Source organism: Silene latifolia, chromosome 9 (genome assembly GCF_048544455.1).
Source record: "Silene latifolia isolate original U9 population chromosome 9, ASM4854445v1, whole genome shotgun sequence".
NCBI lineage: Eukaryota > Viridiplantae > Streptophyta > Magnoliopsida > Caryophyllales > Caryophyllaceae > Silene > Silene latifolia.
The window spans coordinates 6784845-6811607 of NC_133534.1; the positions used below are offsets into that span (position 1 = coordinate 6784845).

Below are 26763 nucleotides of genomic sequence, written 5' to 3' on the forward strand. Positions count from 1 at the left end.
AAGTATATGGTGGAATGATTATGTGATTATAAATAAATGTTAACCCACGTATATATTAATCGTTTATTTTTTTGAAAGAGATATTATAATAATATGTAAACAAATCATTAGACATAAAATGTAAACATTAAACCCTTATAACGTTTTTTTTTTTTTTTTTTGCATTATAAATAAGTTAATTACCCGCATTCAAACTAGTAATCCACTAATACCAAGTACCATCAAGTAGCCTAGAAAACAATTTATAGGACGGAAATAACCAAAGCACTCCTCAGAAAAACCACAACAGAGTACAAATGAAAGGTGGACTGACAAGAGAATATACAAAAAATAACATATCCTCAAACACAAATTCTTAACTAGTTCAACCCAAATTCTTAACTTGGCAAATTCCGTGGGAAATTTCTAGTATTATCAAGGATGTGAAATTAGACCTTCATTTTTTCGATGAAGTGATAATTAAACATCTTTAAATGCCAACAAAGGTTCTTGACTTCATGGCTTCAGTTGGACATTCATGTCCAACTCTTTCGAGGTGGTTTGATAGCCGGTGGCTTCAACTTACCTCCCTCATTCGAAAGGATGAGATAGGTTGGTCATATCCTAGAAGATCAACCTAGTTTTCTTACCTAAAAATAAAATAAAATAAAAAAATAAAATAAAAAATAAAATAAAATAAAAAAACTTTTTGTTAAACTCCTGCTTTAAAGCTTCAACATCTCGGGAATTTCGGGCCAACTTATTCTTCTTGATAGTTATCAACTTGTCATACACACACCAGGGAAAGCTGAGAAAATGATCTCGGTTCATCCCATCGTTGTATTGACCATAATAACTTGCATGGTAAGTAACATAATACCAAGCTGATGCTTTCGCATACAGGTCATTCTCTCCTAAAACCGAATCATCATCATCTCGTTCGTTGAACCATGACCGAGCTTCTTTCCTCAATGACCTGACTGCCAAAGTAACTGCTTCAGCATCTTTCCTCTTATCGAAGGACTTTGACATGTTGATTATATTTCCACTCAGAATTTCAGCTTCAGTTTCTATTCCATAATAATCCATCAAATTCCCGAGCCTGTAGTCGTATTGAGTTTTGTGATAGTGGGCATCAGCAACATGATCCTCGAACCCGTCATGCTCCATGTCAGGGTCGTAAGAGCGTTTGGCCATTTCACGGGTGAATTCTCTTATGGGTAGTGCTTGAGGAGATCTTGCTTTTACTTCCCTAAACAACTTTCCAATCACGTTGGTAGACTCGTAGGTTGGCTTGTCGGGCTTATCCATAAAATCAGGGAATTCTTTTACATAGAGATTCTGTGGAATAACAGCAGGAACGCCGGTTTTGGGGAAGTCAACAGCAATGGAAAAAAGCTTTGCAAGCTTTATACATTGGCTACTCATTGCCTTGTCCACCTGCCTGTCAGCAAAGGCAGTGTGTGCATTTGAAATTATCCCTAAACTGTCATCGATTATACAGTTGGCAAAGTATTCCATCACTTCCTGCACAAGCAAAATTACAAATTATTTGGACAAAACAAAAAACAAGCATGTATAGTAGAAATTTAGAATAAAAAGCTAGAACTTCTGAGCACAAGTTGATCTAGCTAAAACCATAACTCTCACGTTTGGGGCGATGGGGATGCAGAAAACTAGCAATACATATATGCATGAATCCTGCAGACATTCTCCTGTAGACTCAAACGTTCAATGGAACCAAAGTAGAGCTACACTTATGTTACTATAGAACAAGGTGTCAAAGATATTCAGTAAATATGTTGTAAATATTTTTCATATCTTTAGTCTGATTGTATTTTCCATATTTGTAATATAGTTAGCTTGCTTATCAAGGTCTAGGGTTTGTGTCTTCTTGTATATATACCTTGTTATAATGTTAATACAAATCATCCAATTATAATCAATTCTCTACACAAGGTTTAGCAGCATTATATACTACATTCGGAGAAGGTAGCAAGCTAACAGTTCTAGAACGACTCGAACCTGACTTGTGAGTGTTCTCACTGGCTGTTTAGAACGATTAAGACCTTGCGAAAATGAACTAGTTCAAAATCAGATGTGATATTAGTATGACTGTTTAAATGATTAAACAATGTATAATACACAGGATGAAAATATTAAGAGAAGAAAAACAACCTCCATGGTAACATCGTGATCCAGCTCCTCACTCTTTTCAGCTGAGTAATCCATGGGTTCAACTTGGCGACTAGGTATTAGCTCCGAGTCCCAACAGACAAAGTATATATCGCCGTCTAAGTCACTTCCAGAACATTCATTTGGATGAGGCCTGATATAGGAAATAATAACGTTTCAAAGCCACCGACAAAGCATTTCCAAGGAAATGAAACATATCTTACAAAAAATAATTTGAATACCTCATCCCTTTCTGGGGAAACACAACACAATCAACCATGTGATGTAAAGCAGGAACATCTACGGCCGTCAAAACACGCATATCACCAGGATGCAGACAGGGATTCTTGGCAACAACCACCTTTCGTTGCAATACACAATTTGGTTTACCCTCAGAGCCTCTATTTATGATTAGTTCGTTTCCAACATCTCGGAATCTTCCACCAGAAACCTGAACAAACACCTGACCATATTCCAAGGATTTGGTTTCATCAAGGCAACCCATTAATGCTCTACCTTTTGGAATAAAAATTCTTGATTTTGTCCTCAATTCCTGCAACTTTGCTTCACGGAATGATTGCAGCATCATTGACAGGAATGGTTCAGCATCTGGGTTGTAGCCACATTTAAGCATTTCTTTAAGAATGTTAGTAACCTCCCCAGGGCACATAAGTTCCAGTGCCGATCGTGCCTTAAGTGGGTCTGTCAGAATGGCATCCAATTGTTCTAGAGCTTCTTTTTGTTTCTTTTCAAACGCACCATCTTGTACACCAAGGGTTGACAGAAGGGTAATCAACTGACGATTCAAATAACAAGGCTGATACTTACTATACGCAAGCACATCCAGTTTATTGTTTTCTGATTTATACTTACACATACTAGGTCGCAGAGATAGCTTCCAAAGTGATGTTGGATCGACAGCGACAACCCCCTTGTATCCACCATATCTGATCTGGAAAGCAGACGGCATACAACTTTTCAAACCACATTTAGTTGCCACTTTGCGAGCAAAATCAGCTGATATTTTCCCAATGCCATCAGAGAACACATATGATTTTAACCCGTGAATGATTTTTACATCAGGTATCTGATCTACTTCATGACTAGCAACAGTGAGAGTTTCTGTTGATGACCCAAAAGATTGACCAAGTCTAGCTGCATATTTTGCCACATTTCTAATATCTTTAAAATCGCCCATCCAAGTTCTAATATCGTCCGCAGAGAGTCCAGGCCGGGAAGCAAACATCCACGCAGAGCTTTCTCGCAATTGACTTGATGAGAAGGCCAGGAACTCAAACTTCTTATCATCGATAACTATGCCGTTTCTCAGAACGGAACGAATCCTTGCATCGATTTCAGTTCGCCTGACTACACTAAATTCAGAGGAGATACGCGGAGACAAATCTGTTGAGTATAGTTTCTCCAAATTCTCGTCCACAAAAGACACGCGAAGAAAGTTATTTATGTCATTGGAAAAATTCCTAATCACCCTATTAGAAACATTCACCTCTGGCCCACAAAAGTACACTCTACATGGAGTTACTTGAACCCTGCGGACGTAAACCAACCCTTCATCTAAGGAAATAGTTGGCCTTGCAGGACGTCTCCTAGATGAGAGATACTTGGTATACTCTTGTTTTAACCACTCAACTGGGTTATAGCAGCACTCCTTCTCGTGTTGCAGTCTTTCGAGTGCAGATTCAATGCAGGCCTTGTCAATCCTACATGGATCGATCATCTGATAGAAACTACGGTTTAGATTTGGGCCAGCAAGGCATCCATTTTGGATCAAGTTATTCACCTTAAACAAGATCTCGAATGGTAACTTGATTCCTGTGGGAGGAGAAACTATTGGAACAAGTTCAAAGTTCTGGGAGTAGGTATTGCCTGGCCTTAGAGTGAAGGGCCCTTCATTCTCTTTGAAGTAAACAAAGTTATCTTTCAAGTCTGGAAGCTCACTGTTATATGGGAGCTCTAAACAAAACACAGATGATTGTCCTATGCAACCTAATGTGGTGAAATCGGTTGTCCTAAACCACTGATCATCTTGTGCATCCTTGACAAAATACTGTACGAAAGTACGTTCAGCCTTTTCGAAAATCCGAGGAGCACCAAACAGCTGAAATATTAGGAAAACATTGTCACACTTTTACTTTATTATAGCATTGAATGGAGGTAAGAACATAGACTTGGTCAAGAATAGATTAACATTTAAATAGTACAAAGATGAAAATTAGTGGATTGCTCAACAACAGACCAAGTACTTTAGCCTAACATAAGGAGTGTGTATTAGATGACTGAGAAGTTTACATTATATAGGAGAGCTATACTACATAAATAAGGAAGGGGGCCTATACAAAAGATGCTAAATTGATTTACAGAATATGCAGTTGCTACAAATACAATATAAATGCTATAATTACAGTATATGACAGCTTGATTGATATATTATGGAGGATTGACTTGATTTTGTGAGGTGGAGATATTATGTGATAAGATATGGTTAATAGTTAGTTGGTATATTTTGACAGCAGAATAACTTCTTCAGCTATATAAAAACAACAGCGCCTTAGTCCCAAAGCGATTTGGGGTTGGCTAACATGGACTGTCTTATGGGACCGTCGTGTGATCAACAAAAAACAGAGAAAAGGGGAACACGATGGTAAAACGAAGATGTTTTGTGAACACTTAAAACTAAAAGTTGTGGGCGATACTGGTTGAGTAAGCAAGGTCAGGATAGCGTTTTGTAAATCCACGAAGAATGGTGCCAAGAGAGACAGAAATCAGACAGTTTACAGTAATAGGTCAGCAAGCAAGGTGATACTGGTTGTGCAACCAAATTTCTCTTCATGGTATCCTAAGGACGGCTTCTAAGTTGTAACGCTGAAGTACTGAACAAGGAGGTTGACACAGATTGGCAGAAGTTATCCTAAAACGCTCCACGGAAGAGACCAAAGAAGAGCGTTTGCAACAGCAATTAACAAGTTGACAAAAGAAAGGTTACTAAATAGCCTCTTCATTAAGCTGAAAAGAATAAGGGGTAAATTAACAAATTTACAACAGGCAAAGTCACGTTTTCAGGACCTTTGCTACATGTTTTGATCAGAAGCAACTAAAGAATTGTGCATACATTCCTCCTCAAAAAGTCGTTAGAAAGTGATGATATTATGTTATCAAGAAGGGTTTTGAAACAGCATTCAAGATTTAAAGCCATGTATTCCTATGACATAAAGCAAAGAAAGAACGACATTATTCCTTCATTATCCTTAATTCCCTAATCCCTAGTAGTTATTGCAGTAATGGTTTTAAGAATTCAAAAAAGCATCTATAAAATCAAAATGTAGTACGGAGTATTATATGTTGCAGTATGAAAGTGTTAGGAGTGTTAGCATAGGCACAGTGAGACAAAATATTGAAATTTGTGCATTAAACGGCCACATTAGTTGTGGCTGTTACTACATTATCTTTGTGATAATGGTTGTGTTTTAAGGCTGAGATAAATGAGCCATTAAATGTGTATTAATGGCCATTAATCTCATTAATCTTCCTCTTAGTAACTGCCTATATGTGGTAGTATAAATAAGACGATGTATAAGCAATAGATACAACAACAAATATAACACAGTAACAGTAACTTCAATCACAACAAAGCCACCATTGTTAAGAGCTTTTGGAACTTGGGGTGTGAACTACCACCGAGACTCTAGTAGTCGTCGGAATCGGTTTTCGTGGGCAGAATGTCGGCACGTCGATCACCGTACCTATTCCGCTATTAAGGTACGCATATTTTCTAACAGTGGTATCAGAGCCGGTCGTGTTTCGGCTTCTGTCCGAGTTTAAAAACATGATTACATTAAAATTCGTTTTTTTAATCGTGTTTCTCCGATCATCCTGATTGTTTTTGTATACTCCCATTTATGATTAATATGTTGTTTTTTTTTCATAGATAATGTTTACTTCATATGTTGAATTACATATCTGACTAATTAATATGTTGAATACTTGAATTTACACTATCGTCGTACCGGTTTCGCCTTCGGCCTTGCTTCTGATTTTCTTGATCGGTACGTATAAGTCACGCACCACCGAGGTTATGACCCCAAAAGTTTTTTTATTCGTTCCGCGTGAATCCCGCTTGTTTTTAAGACTGTGCGACGGCGCGTGTATGTCACGCTGCACAGTATTGGACGCGCGTTGAGTGCGTGAGTCGCCTCAAACTTTTCTCTGGTGCTGGTGCCGTTTTTTTGTGACGGTGGTGATAGTTTGGTTAAAGACGGAGTCAGAAATCAGGTTGTATAGTATCATTTTCGGCATTGAACACGTGTGTGTCACGCTCCAACGCCGGCCGTGATAAGTGAGCGCGTGAGTCGCCTCAGATGAGTTGTCCGGCGCCGATCCACATGGTGACAACGGTTGTTTCGGAATTGCTTCTGTGTGAAACGGCTTCAAATCGTTGTTTTCTGATTAAAAGATGGAGATCAGTCCTCCACTTTCTTTGAAAATCATGGTATTTTGTATAGTGACTATATTTCTTGGATTGTTTTGTTTTCTTAAATGATGAAATCATATTAAGAGAACAATGGGAAAGAGGAGTTTTGTTGTTTGACAGGGAAGAAGTTTTTTTTTTTTCTATTTTTTGGTTTCAAATTGGTTTTGGGTTTTATATTTTACCTCCTTGATTGACTGACCTAGAATTATCTAGACGTACATACTCCCTCCCATCCAAATCAAAGGTTACATTTGATTTTTTGACACTATTTATGATTGTAGAGAATCTTTGGTATTATTAGAATGATAAGAAAAAATATAAACGCGAGATCTTGTTTGATTTCATCGCTTAACGAATCTTATAAGAATATCAAGTTTTTATAATTTTTAATAATGTGTAATTAAAAATATTCACGTTGTAAAACGCGCCTCGGCAAATGTAATAAGGTCAAATGTAACCTTTGGTTTGGATGGGAGGGAGTATTATTTAGTTGTTTGTCAGTTACACTTGATAAACTTGAGGCAGTGAAGCTTTTTGGCTTTATTAGTTTATTTGTACATTTGGACTCCACAATTACAAGTTTTTTTTTTTGCATGTTTTAATATGTGATCTTCTATACACAAAATTTCATTTGTGACTGTAGGTATTCGTCACTTTGGAGTAACGGATATCATTTTTCCTCACAAATGACCCATATAGAGGAGAGAGGGAAGCACATGGGAGTGCCCCCACCTTGTCCCCCCTATTCGTTTTGTGAGTGGCATTATCCGTCACTTGCTCCGACCCGTCTTCAGCAAGACTTATTGTCTTGTATATTGTTCTCAAATTTGTACATTTGTTTTTGGGTTGAATTTGTTTCAACTAATAAAATGTTATGTAAATTTGTTTTACATATCACCGCTAATGTTTAAGTGACATTATATAATGCTAATATGTTTAGCTAAGCTTAAAAATGTGTGAATATGTTTCATATAAAGTAGATCGTGAGTCACATAAATTTGTTTTATATGATTTTAGTTACACCCAATCCCCCCTACAACATAGACTTGGTCAAGAATAGATTAACATTTAAATAGTACAAAGATGAAAATTAATGGAGTGTGTATTAGATGACTGAGAAGTTTACATTATATAGGAGAGCTATACTACATAAATAAGGAAGGGAGCCTATACAAAAGATGCTAAATTGATTTACAGAATATGCAGTTGCTACAAATACTGTAACACCCCGCGCTTTCCTTATATTTTTAAATAAACTTTTAAGTAATTTTTATTAAATAATTATTATTTAAAGCTTATTTTCATAAAATATAGCCGTAGCCGTGTAACGGTAATAATAGTGTAGATTTTAATAATATTATTCTCCGACTCGAGTTATAGTAGACTTGGGACGAAAATTCTAGTGGATACCGACTCATTTTGAGTTATTGGGCTTAACTTGACTCATGGGCCTTTTTCCCCTCTTTTCTCTACACAAAACCTCACCTAAACCCTCACAACTTCATCTCCCTCACTTGTAATTTCTGAAATTTCCCAACAACCACCCCACCATTGTTGAACCTTCAATTACTAACCCTAAAATCACCATATCTCACTCAATTCTTCACCAATCTCGTTCCTTTTCGCGCCATTCTCTTCCTTTTCTCATTTCCCTTCTTTCTAAGTAAGAAAGTTGCCATCTTTTCCTCTATTTCGAAATTCTCATCTTACAAGGATGTGGATTCTTGACTTAATACCTTTGTTTTTGTGTTTAGGGGAGAACTTGGACAACCCGGAGGAGGATAGCTACATCATTGACGAGTCTTTAGAAGACTGAAGTGCAAAAAGGTAACGGTGATGGGTTATGTAGTATTAAACTCATATGAATGTTAAATTTGGTGTCTTTCATGCCTTGTGGTGATTTGGTGTTGAGTAGATGACTTGTATGATGATTCTCACATGTTTAATGAGTAATTTCATGCCTTGTTCTAATATGGTGAAATATGAGATTGTCTTAAAGGAATCCTCTCATAATTACATGATTAAACTTCTTTTTAATGATTAATGAACAACCCCATATGTTAATTACATCTTAAAAGTGGTAATTTTATGAGTATTCATCATATTGGAGAAGTATGAAATGATTAAATGAAAGATGGTTGAATTTGGAAGACTTTAGATGAGTGTTTGATGCATTCTCGCGTACAGAGATCCTCTCACGGTGGGGTGGGGCGGCCTACCCAACCCAACCGGCAGCATCGTCAGGCATTTCGACTCGACTCATAAAAATGGAGATTTAAGCCTTTGTAATCCCCTGTCGGGTGTGGGCAGCCCGCCTACCCAACCGGCAGCACAGACTTGAGATTTTGGTGTCTTTTAGAATAGGGTGTATCCTCACGGTGGCTGGCTTCAAGAATTTGGTCAACCTAAGCAGAGAATACACAATGTGAGATGTTGAAGTTATTTGACTATAGCTGATCCTCTCGCCGGTGGATCGTGGACCGGCCACCCTACAGAGAATACGCATTGCATGTTTTTGACCTTGTTTTCCTTTAGCTTGTATCCCGGGGTGGACCTAAGACAGCCGCCACCCTACAGAGAATACACCCTCACCTAATTTTGACATTTTTCACCTTAGCATGAATCCTCCGGTGGGCGGCAGGTGCCCACACCACAGCAGAGTACGATGATTCTCATACCTTTATACTTATGCATGTTTCACATGAATTGTTTACGTTATGTTTGTTCAATCTTTTCCACTCGTATTTGTGACCCGAGTGTGACGTTTTACATTGTGAGACTACTCGACTTTCCCTATTTATTTGCCCTCGGACATTGGGTCACGGTTAGGTGCCATTGTTTCCGAGTTGGGCTATTTTTCCTTCCGCCTTTTTCGGACCGGGGGTCACGGTTAGGTGACAAGGTTCCGCTTGAGGTTACTCGACTTTCGGGCACGGTTAGGTGTACCATATTTCGAGTCTTGGATACGATTTGGTATCGTTTGTCGAATCGGGTGTCGTCCATCCCGAGAGTCTGGCCAGGTTTAGACTAGGACCGTATTATGATCGTCGTCCTACCAAGAGGTTGGAGTCTAGAGGGTTGTCTTGTTTGAGTCTATACTTTGTAATTTGTCTTACATTTGAGTTGAGTCAATATTTGACCGTTGGACCTAATTATTCTTCTCACATTTATGCATAACTACTCTTATTGCATTTTGTATACTAATCATGATCCTCTCGTTACCGTAAGTATTTATCCTCATGCTTGTTTGTTTAATTACATTCCTAATTACTTGTATTTTGACATATTGTGGCTGGGAGAACCCCGAGTTACTCCCCCGACCGTGGCTTTCATATTTATTATGAATGACAGTTGGTGATGAAGCTTAAGTGGGCAAGACCGTGTGAGCTAGCGAGTTCTTACCTTGGACCTTATTTAGTTATCACTTAATAGACTCACCTACTTTTCGAATCTATGTTAATTCGTGGGATATCTTTTCCCCAATAAATAGACTTGTATTGTAAACTTAAAGCTAACTATTTAAACTTATTTATCGTGTTGGTGATACCCCGCGTTGGACTTCGATAGAAGTCTTAAAAGTTTTAAAAATCTCGTGTTTCCGCCACGATTTACTAGTTATATTTAGTTGCCTCATCGAGGGGTGTCACGCGATTGGTATCGAGCAATATTGCTCCCGACGCACACACGTGTACCCCAACTTAAAATTCTCACTTGACCTTGAATAATGAATGAGAGATGGGTAGAATTAAGGACCTAAGTTGGTAGCCTTTTTGTGCATGTTTTGTGTTAGGTTCTAACTTGTTTGCTCTTGTGCAAGATGGCACGACCAACCCAAGTGGAAAATGCTATCATGCAAGCCCTCACTCAAGTACTTGCTAATCAACAAAATGCTCAACCCGCTCCCCTTGCTCCCGAAGCTAACCGTCAAGGAAGTTATGCTTGGATTGCAAGTCAACTAGCAAGGAACAAGGCTAAGACCTATGGTGGTGAAGTGGATCCCGTTGCTCTCTCGGAGTGGTTTCGTGATATGGAGAAGAACTTCTCTCTCTTTGATGCCCGAGAGGAGGACAAGGTGAGATTAGCCTCTCACTTTCTTGTGAAGGAAGCCGATAGGTGGTGGACTTTGACCGGTCCTACCGCTACTCAAGACCCCAACTTTGATTGGAGCCGCTTCAAGTCACTTGTGGAAACCCGCTTCTACCCTAAGGAGCTCAAGCAACAAAGATTGAAGGAATTCATGGACTTCAAGCAAGGGAAGCTATCAATTCAAGCCTACACCGACAAGTTTAATGAACTTGCTCATTATGCCTCCAAGTTCGTGAAAGATGAAGAGGATCGTGTCTACTTCTACAAGAACAAGTTGAATCCTAAGGTGGAAAGCATGGTGAGAAGAAGCTCAACTACCTTTGTGGAAGTTTATGATGATGCCATTTGGGCCGAAAGCTCTTTGAAGGCCATTGAAGAAGATTCCAAAATCCACTCCTCTTCTCATTCTTATCGTTCTAACTTTCATGGCAAGAGACCATTTGTGCCTTCTACTTCCAACTATGCCAACAAGAGGAGGTTTGTACCAAGGATGCAAGACCATGGAGGACAAGGACCAAGAGTTCAAGAACCTAGAGGACAAGTTCCCTCACCAACTAATGAACTTGAGAAGGACCGTAAGTGCTACCATTGTAGACAAGCTCTACACCCTGGAGTTGGATGCTATGGCAAGCCCTTGACTTGCTTTCATTGTAAGAAGCCCGGACATCGTGTTGCCGATTGCCCCGAGAAGAAGAATGCTCCTACTCCAAATGCTAGGCCAAGAGGAACTATCTTTGTCATGAGTCGAGCCGAAGCCGCCGCTCATCCCGATATCATTACGGGTATGTTCTCAATTTTTGATCAACCTTGCCTCATTTTATTTGATACCGGCGCATCTTTATCTTTTATATCTTCCAAGTTCTCGGAAAAACTAACCATTGAGCCTATTCCTAGTGAGGAAACTTCTATATCCTTACCTTCCGGAGAAATGTTCTCTTGTTCCCTCACTTTCTCCGACATTCCTATCTCTATTTCGGGAACCTTATTCCCCGCTAACCTACTTCGTTTTCCCCTTGAGGAATTCGATGTAATTTTGGGTATGGATTGGTTGTCAAAGTATGATGCAAGATTCGAGTGTAGAGACCAAAAGATTCGCCTCAAGAGTCCGTTAGGCACTCGTGTGTCCTATAGAGGAGTCCGTTCCCAAGAAGGTGTGAAGTTGATTTCCGCTTTGAAGTTGATGAGTATGAGGAGGAAAGGTTACCAAATCTTTCTTTGTGTGGTGACTTCGACCTCCCCTTCCTTACCAAAGATCGAAGAAGTGCCCGTGGTTTGTGAGTTTGCCGACGTCTTTCCCGAAGAATTGCCCGGGATTCCTCCCGAGCGTGATGTAGAATTTTCTATCGACCTTGTACCTGCAGGACCGATTGCTAAAGCCCCGCACCGTATGGCTCCAACCGAGTTGAAGGAGTTGAGAAAGCAACTTGATGAGATGATTGAGAAAGGATTCATTAGACCTAGTGCCTCGCCTTGGGGTGCTCCCGTTCTCTTTGTGAAGAAGAAAGATGGATCCATGAGACTTTGCATTGACTACCGTGAGCTTAACCGTGTTACCATCAAGAACAAGTATCCTCTACCAAGAATTGAAGATTTATTCGATCAACTCAAAGGTGCTTCTACTTTCTCCAAGATTGATTTGAGATCCGGTTATCACCAAATCCCCGTTCGTGAGTCCGATATCCCTAAGACCGCCTTTAGCACGAGATATGGACATTTCGAGTTTAAGGTGATGCCCTTTGGTTTAACCAATGCCCCGTCTATCTTCATGGACCAAATGAACCGGACTTTCAGTGAGTTCTTAGACAAGTGTGTTGTGGTCTTCATCGACGATATCCTCATCTTTTCCAAGTCCGAAGAAGAGCATGCCGATCACCTCCGTATCGTTTTGGGAATCCTCCGTCGTCAAAAGTGGTTTGCCAAATTCTCCAAATGTGAATTTTGGTTGTCTAAGGTGTCTTTTCTAGGCCATGTGATATCTAAGGATGGTGTCATGGTAGACCCTTCGAAGATTGAAGCCGTGATTGAGTGGAAGAGTCCAACCGATGTTGGTGAGATCCGTAGTTTCTTGGGTTTGGCGGGTTACTACCGTCGCTTTGTGAAAGATTTTTCCAAGCTTGCTAGACCGATGACTCAACTTTTGAAGAAAGAGACCAAGTTTGTGTGGACCAAAGCTTGTGAAGGTGCATTCCAAGAGTTGAAGAAGAGGTTGACTACCGCTCCCGTGTTGACCTTGCCCGAGGATGGAGTTGATTTTGATGTGTTTTGTGATGCTTCTAAGATGGGTTTGGGTTGTGTTCTCATGCAGAATAGAAGAGTTGTTGCCTATGCTTCGCGACAATTGAGAGTTCATGAGGTGAACTATCCCACTCATGATTTGGAGTTAGCCGCCATTGTTCATGCTTTGAAGATGTGGAGACACTACCTCATTGGAGTCCATTGCCGTATCTACTCCGACCATAAGAGTTTGAGGTACATCTTCACCCAAAAGGATTTGAATATGAGACAACGACGATGGTTGGAATTGGTGAATGATTACGACATGGAGTTGTTGTATCATGAAGGTAAGGCAAATGTGGTTGCCGATGCCCTTAGTAGGAAGTCTACTCATTCCTTGAGTGTCATTCGTGTGCTCCCCGACGACCTTTGTGCCGAGTTTCGTAAGCTAAGTTTGCAACTTGTGGAGAGTGGTTTTGATTATCTTAGTGCTATGGTTGCCGAGCCCGTTCTTCACCGTGAGATTCTAGATAGCCTTGTGGACGATGCTACATTTAAAAGTTTTCAAGTCAAGCTTCTTGAAGGGAAAGCAAAGGATTGTGAGATTGACGCTAGAGGTTACCTCCGTTACCGAGGACGTATGTTTGTGCCCGATGCCGTTGATTTGAGGAAGAGAGTTCTAGATGAAGCTCATCTATCCCCTTATTCGATTCACCCCGGAGGAGACAAGATGTATAAAGATTTGAAGCTTCAGTTTTGGTGGCCTAACATGAAGAATGACATTGTGTCATATGTTGGAAGATGTCTTACTTGTCAACAAGTGAAGATTGAGCATAAGAGACCCGGTGGTTTGCTACAACCGTTGGATGTTCCTTTATGGAAGTGGGAGTCCATTTCCATGGATTTTGTTATGGCTTTGCCTAAGACCGTTGGTGGAAAGGATGCCGTATGGGTTGTTGTGGATAGGTTGACCAAGTGTGCTAGGTTCATCCCCATCAAAGAAACTTGGAGTTTAGACCGTCTTGCTAGTGCTTATGTTGAAGAGATCGTTCGTTACCATGGTGTTCCTAAGGAGATCGTTTCGGATCGTGACCCGAGGTTTTGTTCAAGATTTTGGAAAGCTTTGCAAGATGCTATGGGTAGTAAGTTGTTGATGAGTACCGCTTTTCATGCCGCTACCGATGGACAATCCGAGAGGACAATTCAAACTCTAGAAGACTTGTTGCGTGCTTGTGCCCTTGATTTTCATTCTAGTTGGGAGAAGAGCTTACCTTTGGTGGAATTTTCTTACAACAATAGTTACCATGCTTCTATCAAGATGGCCCCTTATGAAGCCCTTTATGGAAGGAAATGCCGTAGTCCAATTTGTTGGGACCAAGCAAGTGATGTTCGTGATCTAGGACCCGACAAGTTAGACGAGACGATTGATCAAGTGAAGCTCATCCGTGAAAGAATGAAAGCCGCCCAAGATCGACAGAAATCTTATGCCGATGTTCGCCGTCGACCCTTGGAGTTTGAAGTTGGAGATAAGGTGTTCTTGAAAGTGTCCCCGATGAAAGGAGTAAAGAGATTTGGAGTTAAAGGGAAGTTGAGTCCGAAGTACATTGGACCTTATGAAGTGATAAAAAGGATTGGTGCCGTGGCTTATAGATTGGATTTGCCCCCGAGTTTGGGTAAAGTTCATGATGTCTTTCATGTTTCTCAACTTAGGAAGTACATTAGCGACCCTAGTCATGTGTTGCAAAATGAGATTCCCGAGCTTGAGCCTAGTCTTTCTTTCGAGGAGAGACCGATTCGTATCTTGGATAAGAAGGAGAAGAAGCTAAGGAGCAAAGTGGTGCCCTTGGTGAAGGTGTTGTGGAAGTGTGGTGATGTAGAAGAAGAGACTTGGGAGCCGGAGGCTTCCATGCGTGTCAAGTACCCTAGTTTGTTTTCTTAAGGTAATACCTTTTCGTTTCAAGTTTCGAGGGCGAAACTTTTTAAAAGGTGGGATGATTGTAACACCCGCGCTTTCCTAATATTTTTGAATAAACTTTTAAGTAATTTTTATTAAATAATTATTATTTAAAGCTTATTTTCATAAAATATAGCCGTAGCCGTGTAACGGTAATAATAGTGTAGATTTTAATAATATTATTCTCCGACTCGAGTTATAGTAGACTTGGGACGAAAATTCTAGTGGATCCGACTCATTTTTGAGTTATTGGGCTTAACTTGACTCATGGGCCTTTTTCCCCTCTTTTCTCTACACAAAACCTCACCTAAACCCTCACAACTTCATCTCCCTCACTTGTAATTTCTGAAATTTCCCAACAACCACCCCACCATTGTTGAACCTTCAATTACTAACCCTAAAATCACCATATCTCACTCAATTCTTCACCAATCTCGTTCCTTTTCGCGCCATTCTCTTCCTTTTCTCATTTCCCTTCTTTCTAAGTAAGAAAGTTGCCATCTTTTCCTCTATTTCGAAATTCTCATCTTACAAGGATGTGGATTCTTGACTTAATACCTTTGTTTTTGTGTTTAGGGGAGAACTTGGACAACCCGGAGGAGGATAGCTACATCATTGACGAGTCTTTAGAAGATTGAAGTGCAAAAAGGTAACGGTGATGGGTTACTCGACTTTTATGTTAAAATTGTGTGAATTATGTAGTATTAAACTCATATGAATGTTAAATTTGGTGTCTTTCATGCCTTGTGGTGATTTGGTGTTGAGTAGATGACTTGTATGATGATTCTCACATGTTTAATGAGTAATTTCATGCCTTGTTCTAATATGGTGAAATATGAGATTGTCTTAAAGGAATCCTCTCATAATTACATGATTAAACTTCTTTTTAATGATTAATGAACAACCCCATATGTTAATTACATCTTAAAAGTGGTAATTTTATGAGTATTCATCATATTGGAGAAGTATGAAATGATTAAATGAAAGATGGTTGAATTTGGAAGACTTTAGATGAGTGTTTGATGCATTCTCGCGACAGAGATCCTCTGCGGTGGGGGCGGCAGCCAGCCTACCCAACCGGCAGCGCGTCTGTGCATTTCGACTCATAAAAATGGAGATTTAAGCCTTTGTAATCCCCGGGTGGGGTGGGCAGCCTACCCAACCCAACCTAGCGTGTATACTTGAGATTTTGGTGTCTTTTAGAATAGGGTGTATCCCCTGGCGGGTGGGCGGCAGCCGGTCAACCGGCGCAGAGAATACACAATGTGAGATGTTGAAGTTATTTGACTATAACTGGATCCTCTGCCGGTGGACCGGAAAGCCCGCCACCCGGCAGAATACGCATTGCATGTTTTTGACCTTGTTTTCCTTTAGCTTGTATCCCTGCCGGTGGACTGGCGGCCACCCTACAGAGAATACACCCTCACCTAATTTTGACATTTTTCACCTTAGCATGAATCCTCTGCGGTGGGTGGCGTGGCAAGGGTCACACCGCAGAGAGTACTGATGATTCTCATACCTTTATACTTATGCATGTTTCACATGAATTGTTTACGTTATGTTTGTTCAATCTTTTCCACTCGTATTTGTGACCCGAGTGTGACGTTTTACATTGTGAGACTACTCGACTTTCCCTATTTATTTGCCCTCGGACATTGGGTCACGGTTAGGTGCCATTGTTTCCGAGTTGGGCTATTTTTCCTTCCGCCTTTTTCGGACCGGGGGTCACGGTTAGGTGACAAGGTTCCGCTTGAGGTTACTCGACTTTCGGGCACGGTTAGGTGTACCATATTTCGAGTCTTGGATACGATTTGGTATCGTTTGTCGAATCGGGTGTCGTCCATCCCGAGAGTCTGGCCAGGTTTAGACTAGGACCGTATTATGATCGTCGTCCTACCAAGAGGTTGGAGTCTAGAGGGTTGTCTTGTTTGAGTCTATACTTTGTAATTTGTCTTACATTTGAGTTGAGTCAATATTTGACCGTTGGACCTAATTATTCTTCTCACATTTATGCATAACTACTCTTATTGCATTTTGTATACTAATCATGATCCTCTCGTTACCGTAAGTATTTATCCTCATGCTTGTTTGTTTAATTACATTCCTAATTACTTGTATTTTGACATATTGTGGTGGGAGAACCTCGAGTTACTCCCCACCGACCGTGGCTTTCATATTTATTATGAATGACAGGTTGGTGATGAAGCTTAAGTGGGCAAGACCGTGTGAGCTAGCGAGTTCTTACCTTGGACCTTATTTAGTTATCACTTAATAGACTCACCTGCTTTTCGAATCTATGTTAATTCGTGGGATATCTTTTCCCCAATAAATAGACTTGTATTGTAAACTTAAAGCTAACTATTTAAACTTATTTATCGTGTTGGTGATACCCCGCGTTGGACTTCGATAGAAGTCTTAAAAGTTTTAAAAATCTCGTGTTTCCGCCACGATTTACTAGTTATATTTAGTTGCCTCATCGAGGGGTGTCACAAATACAATATAAATGCTATAATTACAGTATATGACAGCTTGATTGATATATTATGGAGGATTGACTTGATTTTGTGAGGTGGAGATATTATGTGATAAGATATGGTTAATACGCCCCCTCAAGTTGGACGTCCTTGTGGTAAGTCCAAGCTTGTCTCGTAACTCAAGATATTGCTGCTTGTGAAGTGGTTTGGTAAGAATATCGGTGAGTTGGTTCTTGCTTGCGACGTGGGAGAGGCGAATTTGACCGAGTTGGAGCTGCTGTTTGACAAAATGAAAGGAGATTGCCATGTGTTTCATCCGGGAGTGAAAGACTGGATTTTTGGCATAGAGCGTGGGAGAGATATTGTCACAGAAAATGGCAGATGGCAGGTGGTTGAGTGACAGTAATGTTTATTTCAGAAAGGAGATTGCGTAGCCATAAAGTTTCTGTGGTTACAGAGGCAACAGCGCGAAATTCGGCTTCGGTGGTGGAGAGGGCAATGCCGGTTTGTTTCTTGGAAGACCAGGAGATCGGATTGCGGCCTAGATAAACAATGTAGCCAGTTGTCGAGAAATAGTTGTCTTTGTCACCTCCAAAATCTGCATCACAAAAGGCGTGAAGACAAAGAGGGGTGGTTTTGTAGAGTTGGATGCCATGAGTTTGAGTGCCTTGAAGGTAACGGAGAAGACGTTTTAGTGCTGTCCAATGGGTGGTAGTGGGATGGTGAAGAAATTGAGCAAGACGGTTGGTAGTAAATGCAATGTCAGGTCGAGTAAGAGAGAGATATTGTAGGCTTTCAACAATAGCTCGATAGTTGGAGTGATCGTGAATAGGGTTGTTGTCTTCGCATAGAAGAGGAGGTGATGTTGCTATGGGAGTGGTGTTTGGTTTGGCATCTGCCATGTTGTATTTTGTAAGAAGTTGTTGTCTTCGCGTAGAAGAGGAGGTGATGTTGCTATGGGAGTGGTGTTTGGTTTGGCATCTGCCATGTTGTATTTTGTAAGAAGATCATGAATGTACTTAGATTGACTTAGGTGGAGACCTTGAGCATTGGGAGTAACTTCAATGCCAAGAAAGTATGATAACGGTCCTAGGTCTTTGAGTGAAAAACGGTTGGAGAGTGTAGTGATGAAGTTGTGTAATTGGGTTGAATTTGGTCCGGTAATTATGATGTCATCAACATAAATTAGCATGTAAAGACTAGTCGTTTTGGTTTGTAGAATAAATAAAGAGGAGTCAGAGATAGATTGAATGAAACCAATGGTAGTGAGGTAAGTCTTAAGCTCGGTGTACCAAGCTCGAGGAGCTTGTTTAAGTCCGTAAATAACCTTGTTTAATTTGCAAACAAAGTCAGGGTTGGTTTGGTCAACAAACCCGGGTGGTTGTGTCATAAAGACACTATCAGTTAGGGTACCTTGGAGAAAGGCATTGTTGACATCAAGTTGACGCAGAGGCCAGTTTTTGGTGACAGCTAAAGAGAGGATTTAGCGAACAGTTGTGGGTTTGATAACGGGGCTGAAGGTTTCTGAATAGTCAATGCCCGGTCGTTGATGAAAACCTAAAGCAACAAGACGGGCTTTGTGTTGTTTAAGTGTTCCATCTTGATTAAATTTGTTTCGATACACCCATTTACAGCCAATGACGTTTTGAGCAGAAGAGCGGGGAACTAAAGTCCATGTGTGGTTTCATGTAAGAGCATTATATTCTTCTTGCATTACCTGGCGCCAATGGGGAAGGACAAGTGGTTGTTTTACAGTATTAGGGAGACTTGTGACCGAGGTGGAGAGATGGGCAAGCTTCGCATATTTTGGGTTTGGTTTGCGAATGTTGTTGTCAAATCTTGTGGTGACAGTTCTGGCCGGAGCAGGAACGTGTTTGGGACAGGATAAGGGTGGAACAGCGGTGGTGGATGGTTGTGGCGAAACAGTGAAAGTAGGTGTCGATTAGTCGACAGGTGGTGCGTCATTGGTGGAGGTAGATTCTTCAGATGGGTTGGGCTGGAGGGGAGCTCGTCGGGAATAGACGAACTGGACAGGTGGTTTAGGACAAGAGGGTTGAGTAGGAGTGGTGGACGATGTTGTTATCGATGTGGCAGGAGAGGGAGGTAGTATGGGAAGAGGCACGGTGACTCATCATCAAGAGAGGGAGAAGGTAAGGTTTCAGTTGATATATTTGCAAATGGGTAGATATCATCGTAGAATTTTACATGTCGCGAGGTATATACAATGAGTTTTTGGATCAAGACAGTGAAAGGCGCTTTGAGTGGTGGAGTAACCAACAAATACACACGGAATGGAGCGATTTTCTAACTTATGTTTGGTGGTGTCTGATCTTAGCCAAGGATAGCAAAGACAACCAAAATTATGTAGGTTGGTATAGGTAGGTTTTTTGTTATGAATGACAAAATATGGAGAGTTGCCTTTGAGAGACCGGGTTTGTAGGCGATTGATAAAATAAGTTGCAGTACTGAATGCAAAGGGCCAGTACTTGGTGGGCATCTGTGTGTGATTAAGAAGGGCAAGGCCCGTTTCAACTGAATGACGGTGTCTTCTCTGCGCATAGCCATTATGCTCGGGAGTATGCGGGGGAGATGTAGAATGGGAAATGCCATTATTAAGTAATGTGGTGTTTAATTTAATATACTCCCCGCCATTGTCGGACAAGAAATGTTTAATAGGTTTGTTAAAATGTTTTTCAACAAGTGCTTTGAATTGTAAAAATAACTAGGTGGTGTCGGATTTTCGTTTTAATGGATACATCCAAATATATTTACTATAATGGTCCACAAATATAATGTAATATTTGTAGTGGTCAAATGAGAGTACTGGACTCGTCCAAAGGTCAGAAAACACAAGTTCGAGTGGTTCGGTTGAGTTGAACGTAGAAGAAGAAAATGGAAGTTTTTTGCTTTTTGCAATTTGACATGGTTCACAGTGAGAGTAATCTAAAATAGAAAAGGGCAAATTTTTATTAATAATCTTGATTACATCATAGGTTGGATGACCTAACTTATGATGCCAAGACAACGAAGCGGGTCCTTTAACAGAGGCATTGACGGTTGGTCGTGAAGGACACCACTCGTAGACTCCATCTTTAACTTACTTGGCCCTGGAGAAGAATGGTTCCCGTTGCTATCGCCCGCCTTAACAATAAAACAGTAATGAGAAAAAATAATATAAGCTTGGTTATCACGACATAATTGAGAAATCGAAAGAATATTTCTCGATATTTTTGGGACGTGAAGCACATTAGTAAATTTAAGCGAGTTTAAAGTGAAATTACCTATATTGGCGATGGGTATGGAGGAACCGTCTCCTATGATGAGATCATCAAGGCCAGTATATGGAGAGTGAAAGACGAGGGTATCCAAGTCATGAGTAACATGATGACTTGCTCCGCTGTCCAGGAGGAAATTGGGGTTTGGATATGCGGGTGTGGTGGTAAAGGTGTGGGCTTGGTGTGCGGGTTGCTGCTGGCGAGTGTGCGAGGGAGCAGGAAATACAATGTTCGGAAATAATTTCCGAAATAATGGGCAGTTGGCAATCACATGGCCTACTTCGCGGCACCATTGACAACGGCCTTTGAAAGGGCGAGGGTTGAGGTTGGATGCAGCATGGTTGGTGGCGACATGCTGCTGGTTCGAAGCAGCTTGGGATGCGTGGCGATATTGTCCACGGTTATTGTTCTGACCACGATAGGCCGGGTTTGCAGATGGGTTAAAGAGGTTGGTGGTGGGTTGGTGCTTGGTAAGCAATTCATGCTGAAGGAGTTTGTCATGGAGAGCCTCGAACGGGATTGGTGTGTCACGAGCTCGGACCGTGTCAATGACTGGTTTATAGAGTTCATATTCGAGGCCATTGAGAACCCTCGAAATGACGTCTTCAGGATCGAGTATATTGCCCATAAGAGCAAGTTGATCCACACATGTTTTGATAGAATGAATATAATCAGTTATGGTTTGATCCGCTGTTTTGGTTATCGAATCAAATTTTGTTTTAAGTTGTTGTATGTGTATACGCGATGGGTTAGCGTAGGTGTGAGCCAGGATATCTCTGGCATCTTTTGCGGTTTTTGCCCGTACGATTAGGGTTTGTAGGGCGGAGGTGATGGTGCCATAAGGGCGCCTAGGATTAGACCATCTTGCTTTAGCCAAGACAAATGGGCAGGGTTGGGAACCTCGTTTTTGGCGTCATCGACAATGGTGGGAGGAGGGGCCGGGTTGGATCCATCAATGAATCCGAGAAGGCTAAGGCCAAAAAGAATATTGGTGAGTTGAAACCGCCATGAGATGTAGTTGAGCGGTGTTAGTTTGACAACATGAGCAAGGTTTGGGGCCGTGAGAGGGTTGTCGGCATTGTGTGGATTGGGAATGATGGTGTCGTTGTGGGTGTTTGTCATGGTGGAAGACGGGTAAGAAGGGTGTTGATATTGGCGTTTGAAGGAACGGCGTTTAGGGTGAAAGGGGTTGGATCGTTGGAGACTCGTAGATACCATATAAGACACAAGGTTTGATATGAGAAAGTTGCACTACAAGAAAACAAGACAAAGGCGACAGACATGCTACATTCGCCAATTTGGCGACAGAAAAAAAAACTCGGGCGACCACTACCTGTCGCCAATTTGGCGACTATACCTTTTTATCCAAAAATCCGTATGAAATCTAAGGGCGACAGAATATTATCCAATTTGGCGACCGAAAAAATGATCGCCAAATTTGGCGACCATTTCCGTCGCCAAATTGGCGACCAAAAACGATCGCTAATCCTCTGTATATTTTTTTTTTGCCGTTTCTTCACCCCGTCCCCTTCATTCATTCTACCATCAACTTAAAAAAAAATCATCAAGAAACCCGACGACCCGACGCCACCACCAACTACAACGACCACCGGACGCCACCACTCGCCGCCGCCATCCGCACACTACATCACCACATCACTACCGACCCTTTGTTTTTAATAAAGGTTTGTTTTCGACTCAAATCGATTTAATTACTTCAATCCTTCATATTTTGTTTAAGTTGTGATGCTTATTTAGTATCTAGTTGTAATTTATACATTAGTGATGCTTATTAATGTATGTAGTTGTAATTTAATTAGCATTTTTGTTAATTAATTTGAATTAGGGTTAGAAATTGGGGTTTTTGTTAAATTAGTAATGTGATTTGATTAGGGGATGTAATTGAAGGTTATCTTGATAATATTAGTATTATTGAAGGTAGTAACTTAGTTTTAGTAATATTGAAGTAGTATTGTTGAAGGTAGTATAGTTTTATGAAGGTAGTATAATGTTAGGATTGTATAAATTTGCCTTATAATTAACCAAATTAAGTTAGAATGAGCATGATGTATAAATTTGTTAAATTAGTAATGTCATTTTTGATTAGGGGATTGTATAAATTTGCCTTATAATTTTGTTAAATTAGTAATGTCATTTGATTAGGGGATTGTATAAATTTGCCTTATAATTTTGACAACTTGTTTAATATATAATGACCTAGTACCCGTTCAAGAATTACTCATTATGAGCAATTCTTGAATAGTCCCCATTTTGGGATTGTCTTTGTACGTTTCAAGTCACTTAGGTAGTAAAAACATAGTTGTGATTTTATTAATGAGAAAAGAATTTGGTTGCAATTTTCTCCAATGTTCTCTGAATACATATGTGGAATATGTATCTTTTCCACATTGTGTATTTGGAGAACTAAGGGGAATTGTTTTTAATTTTTTTTCTCATTAATAATTCACAAATGTGTGTTTGCTAGTGACTTGAAACGTACATTGATGGGTTTAGGTTGGAGTGATAAGGACCCAATTGAAATCTTGAAATTAGCATAAAATGGAGGATGAGATAACCATTGCTTTTTTTGTTGAAATTAAATATTATTATTTAAAATGGTTAGTTTACTATATATTGCTTATAGATTAAAATGAAGAGATCTGAACGTAGCTGGATGTACGAAGAAAGAGTAGATAAGAAGAAACGTCCAATCGCTAGATTTGTAAAGTGAGTTCGTGGATTTATTGAATTTGCTAGATGTCAAGATTCATATGATTTGGAACAACATAAACTTAGGTGTCCTTGTACTAAATGTAAAAACTTAAAATATTTATTTGACATTGAAGTAGAAGAGCATCTTGTTACAAATGGTTTTTTTCCAAACTACTACAATTGGATCTCCCATGGAGAAAAATATTATCCCGAAGAGCCTCAAATCCAACAAAATGAGAACCCATATAGAGAAATGGTACTTGATGCCTTTCAGTCTAATGATTTCATTAATGACGACCGTGTACCAATGATTGATGAAGAACAACCAAACCCAAGAGCAAAAGCTTTTTTTGACATGCTAAGTGCTTCCGAAAAAACCTTATATGAGGGGAGTAGAATGACATTGTTACAAGTTGCATCCAGGATAGTTTCTTTAAAATGTGAGTATAATATGCCATTTAAAGCCGTTGATAGTCTTGCTACGTTGGTTGAGGATGTTATACCCGATAATAATGTTATGACCCGAAAGAAAGTGGTCAAAGGTCTTCAACTTCCACATGAAAAGATTGATGCATGTCCTAAAGGATGTATGCTTTTTTGGAAAGATGATGCTTTGCTTGACAAATGTAAGAAATGTCAAAGGGATAGATATGAGACAAGTGAAGGAAATATTGTTTTGAAGGGGAAGAAGGGTAATAAAAGGAGTGGAAAGAGAAAGAAACCAATATCAGAAAACACATTAATTTATTTTCCATTAGCTCCTAGACTTCAAAGAATGTATGCCACGAAAAATCTTGCCAACCAAATGCGATGGCACAAAGAAAATCCTCGTACACCAGGAAAGATGTGTCATCCGAGTGACGGGGAGGAGTGGAAGCGTTTTGATAGGTTATATCCCGATTTTGCCGAGGAACCTCGCAATGTGAGACTTGGCTTGTGTACAGATGGGTTTGACCCTTTTGGCCAGTTTGGTAGAAACTACTCGTGTTGGCCCGTAATGACCACGCCGTACAACTTACCTCCTTGGCTTTGTCTGAAAAGACAATTTATTTTCCTCTCTTTACTTATTCCCGGTCCTGATAACCCAAAAAACCATCTGGATGTTTATTTACAACCGTTGGTGGAGGAACTGAAGTATTTGTGGGAAGTTGGTGTAGAAACATTTGATGTGTCGAAGAAGCAAAATTTCCAACTAAGAGCTTCATTGTTATGGACTATAAATGATTTTCCCGCATATGGTATGCTATCGGGATGGGCAACGCGGGCGAAAGGCATGTCCTTATTGCTTGGATAGGAGTAAAGCGTTTTATCTTCCTAATTCCAAAAAAATTAGTTGGTTTGATTGTCATAGATGCTTCTTACCGGATGGACATATTCATAGAGAGAACAAGAAATCTTTCTTAAAAGGTAAGGAGGTGCGTGACAATGCTCCGGTTCGACTCCAAGGGGATGAGATATGGGAGGTTGTACGTGATTTGCCAACAAATGTCGATGGGATGAAGAAGAGTTTAAAGAGTTGAAAAAAAAAAAAAAATGGTTGGTTTAAAAGAAGTATTTTTGGGAGCTTCCCTCTTGGAAAACAATGTTGATGGGACACAATTTGGATGTGATGCACATAGAGAAGAACTTCTTTGAGTTACTTATTCATACGATTATGGATGTAAAAGGAAAGACACGTGATGATATTAATTCAAGAATAGAATTGAAGAAATTTTGTGATCGTCCTAAACTTCATATTCGTAAGGATGTGGCTAAACCAAAAGCCATATTTACTCTTGACAAAGCTCAAAGAAAGGTATTGTGCGATTGGATAGGAAACTTGAAGTTTCCCGATGGATATGCATCCGATTTGAGCCGTTGTGTTGATTTGAAGGAACTGAAGTTGAAAGGGTTGAAAAGTCATGATTGTCATGTTTTCATGGAGCGCTTATTACCCGTGGCTTTTAAAAATTTACTCCCGACTATAGTTTGGAATGCAGTTACAGAAATAAGTCAATTTTTTAGAGATTTGTGTTCCTCCACGATATCAGTTGAGGACATGAGTCGTTTAGAAGACCAAATACCAGAAATTTTGTGTAAACTTGAGATGATATTTCCGCCTTCTTTTTTCAATTCGATGGAGCATCTACCTATCCATTTGCCATATGAAGCTAAAGTTGGTGGACCCTTCCAATATAGGTGGATGTATCCTTTCGAAAGGTTTCTTAATCATGTCAAGAAAAAAAATTGGTAATAAAGCTCGTGTGGAAGGTTCTATATGCAATGCCTACCTAACGGAAGAGATTGCCAATTTTTGCTCTCTTTATTTTGAAAAACATATTGAGACCAAAGCAAAATACTTGAATATTGATGAAGCGGATGAACTAGACACAAACACAAGTATACCCAAGTGTTTCCAAATGCAGGATGAAATAGGGTGTTCATCAGCTGGGGGAACAAGATTTCTGGATGACAAGGAGTATAACCGTGCCCACCTTTATGTGCTATCTAATTGTGAGGTTTTGGAGCCATATGAAGCTCAATTTGTGACAGATTTCATTAAAGAACACCCTAATGTGAACAGAGAGGATGTTTGGCATAAGCATGAGGATCAATTTCCAGCCTGGTTTCGGAAGCATGTATGTAAGCTAAATATTCAAGATGATGTGATAAGAAGCTTGGCTTTGGGTCCTTCTCGAAAGGTTGTGACGTGGAATCGATATTCAATTAATGGGTTTAAGTTTCAAACATTTGACTATGGCAAAAGTAAGGCTAAATGCAACTACGGCGTTACTATTTCTTCTCTTGATGGCAATGAATATTATGGCATATTAGAGGATATCTTTGAGTTGTGCTACAATGGCCGGGATCGGAGTTATAAAACCGTCTTATTCAAGATTCAATGGAGGGATAATTCCGTAGCTGGAACGAGAGTCCATGATCGTTACAAACTCGTGGAAGTGAATCATACTCGACCTACTCTCAATATGACCCATTTATACTTGCACAACAAGCTCATCAAGTTTATTTTGCATCTCTTCCGAGCACAAGTAATGATAGACAACAAAAGCAATGGTGGGCCGTTTTTAAAACAAAGGCACGATCAGAAGTTGATACATCTTTTTTTCCAAGAAGAGGTTGTATCGTAAAAGCAGATTTTGTCCCCAGTTGATCATGATGAAATTATTTATGCAAATGAGATAGAAGCGAAGGAGGAGTTAGAAGAGGAAGAAGAAGAGAATGATAAGGAGAGGGATGAGATAGAAGAGGGGGAAGAAGAAGAAGAGGAGGAAGAAGAAGAAGAAGAAGAAGAAGAAGAAGAAGAAGAAGAAGAAGAAGAAGAAGAAGATGAGGATGATGATGATGATGATGAGTAAGAGAAGGTATTGAAAGTATACATATCAAAATTTGGAAACAATTATTAGC

The 26763-nt window shown here is 40.0% G+C and overlaps 1 protein-coding gene across 1 annotated transcript in view; it reads right to left on the reverse strand.

The window, feature by feature from the left end:
- Positions 1-507: 507 nt before the first annotated feature.
- LOC141598911 (RNA-dependent RNA polymerase 1-like) overlaps positions 508-26763 on the reverse strand; it is a 35292-nt gene continuing 9036 nt past the window's right edge. The window contains exons 3-5 of the mRNA XM_074418733.1: positions 2397-4273; positions 2158-2308; positions 508-1506 (exon numbers count right to left, since the gene is read on the reverse strand). Of these exons, the coding sequence (XP_074274834.1) occupies positions 604-1506; positions 2158-2308; positions 2397-4273 (2931 nt within the window). The 3' untranslated portion in view covers positions 508-603. The remainder of the gene's footprint in view (positions 1507-2157; positions 2309-2396; positions 4274-26763) is intronic.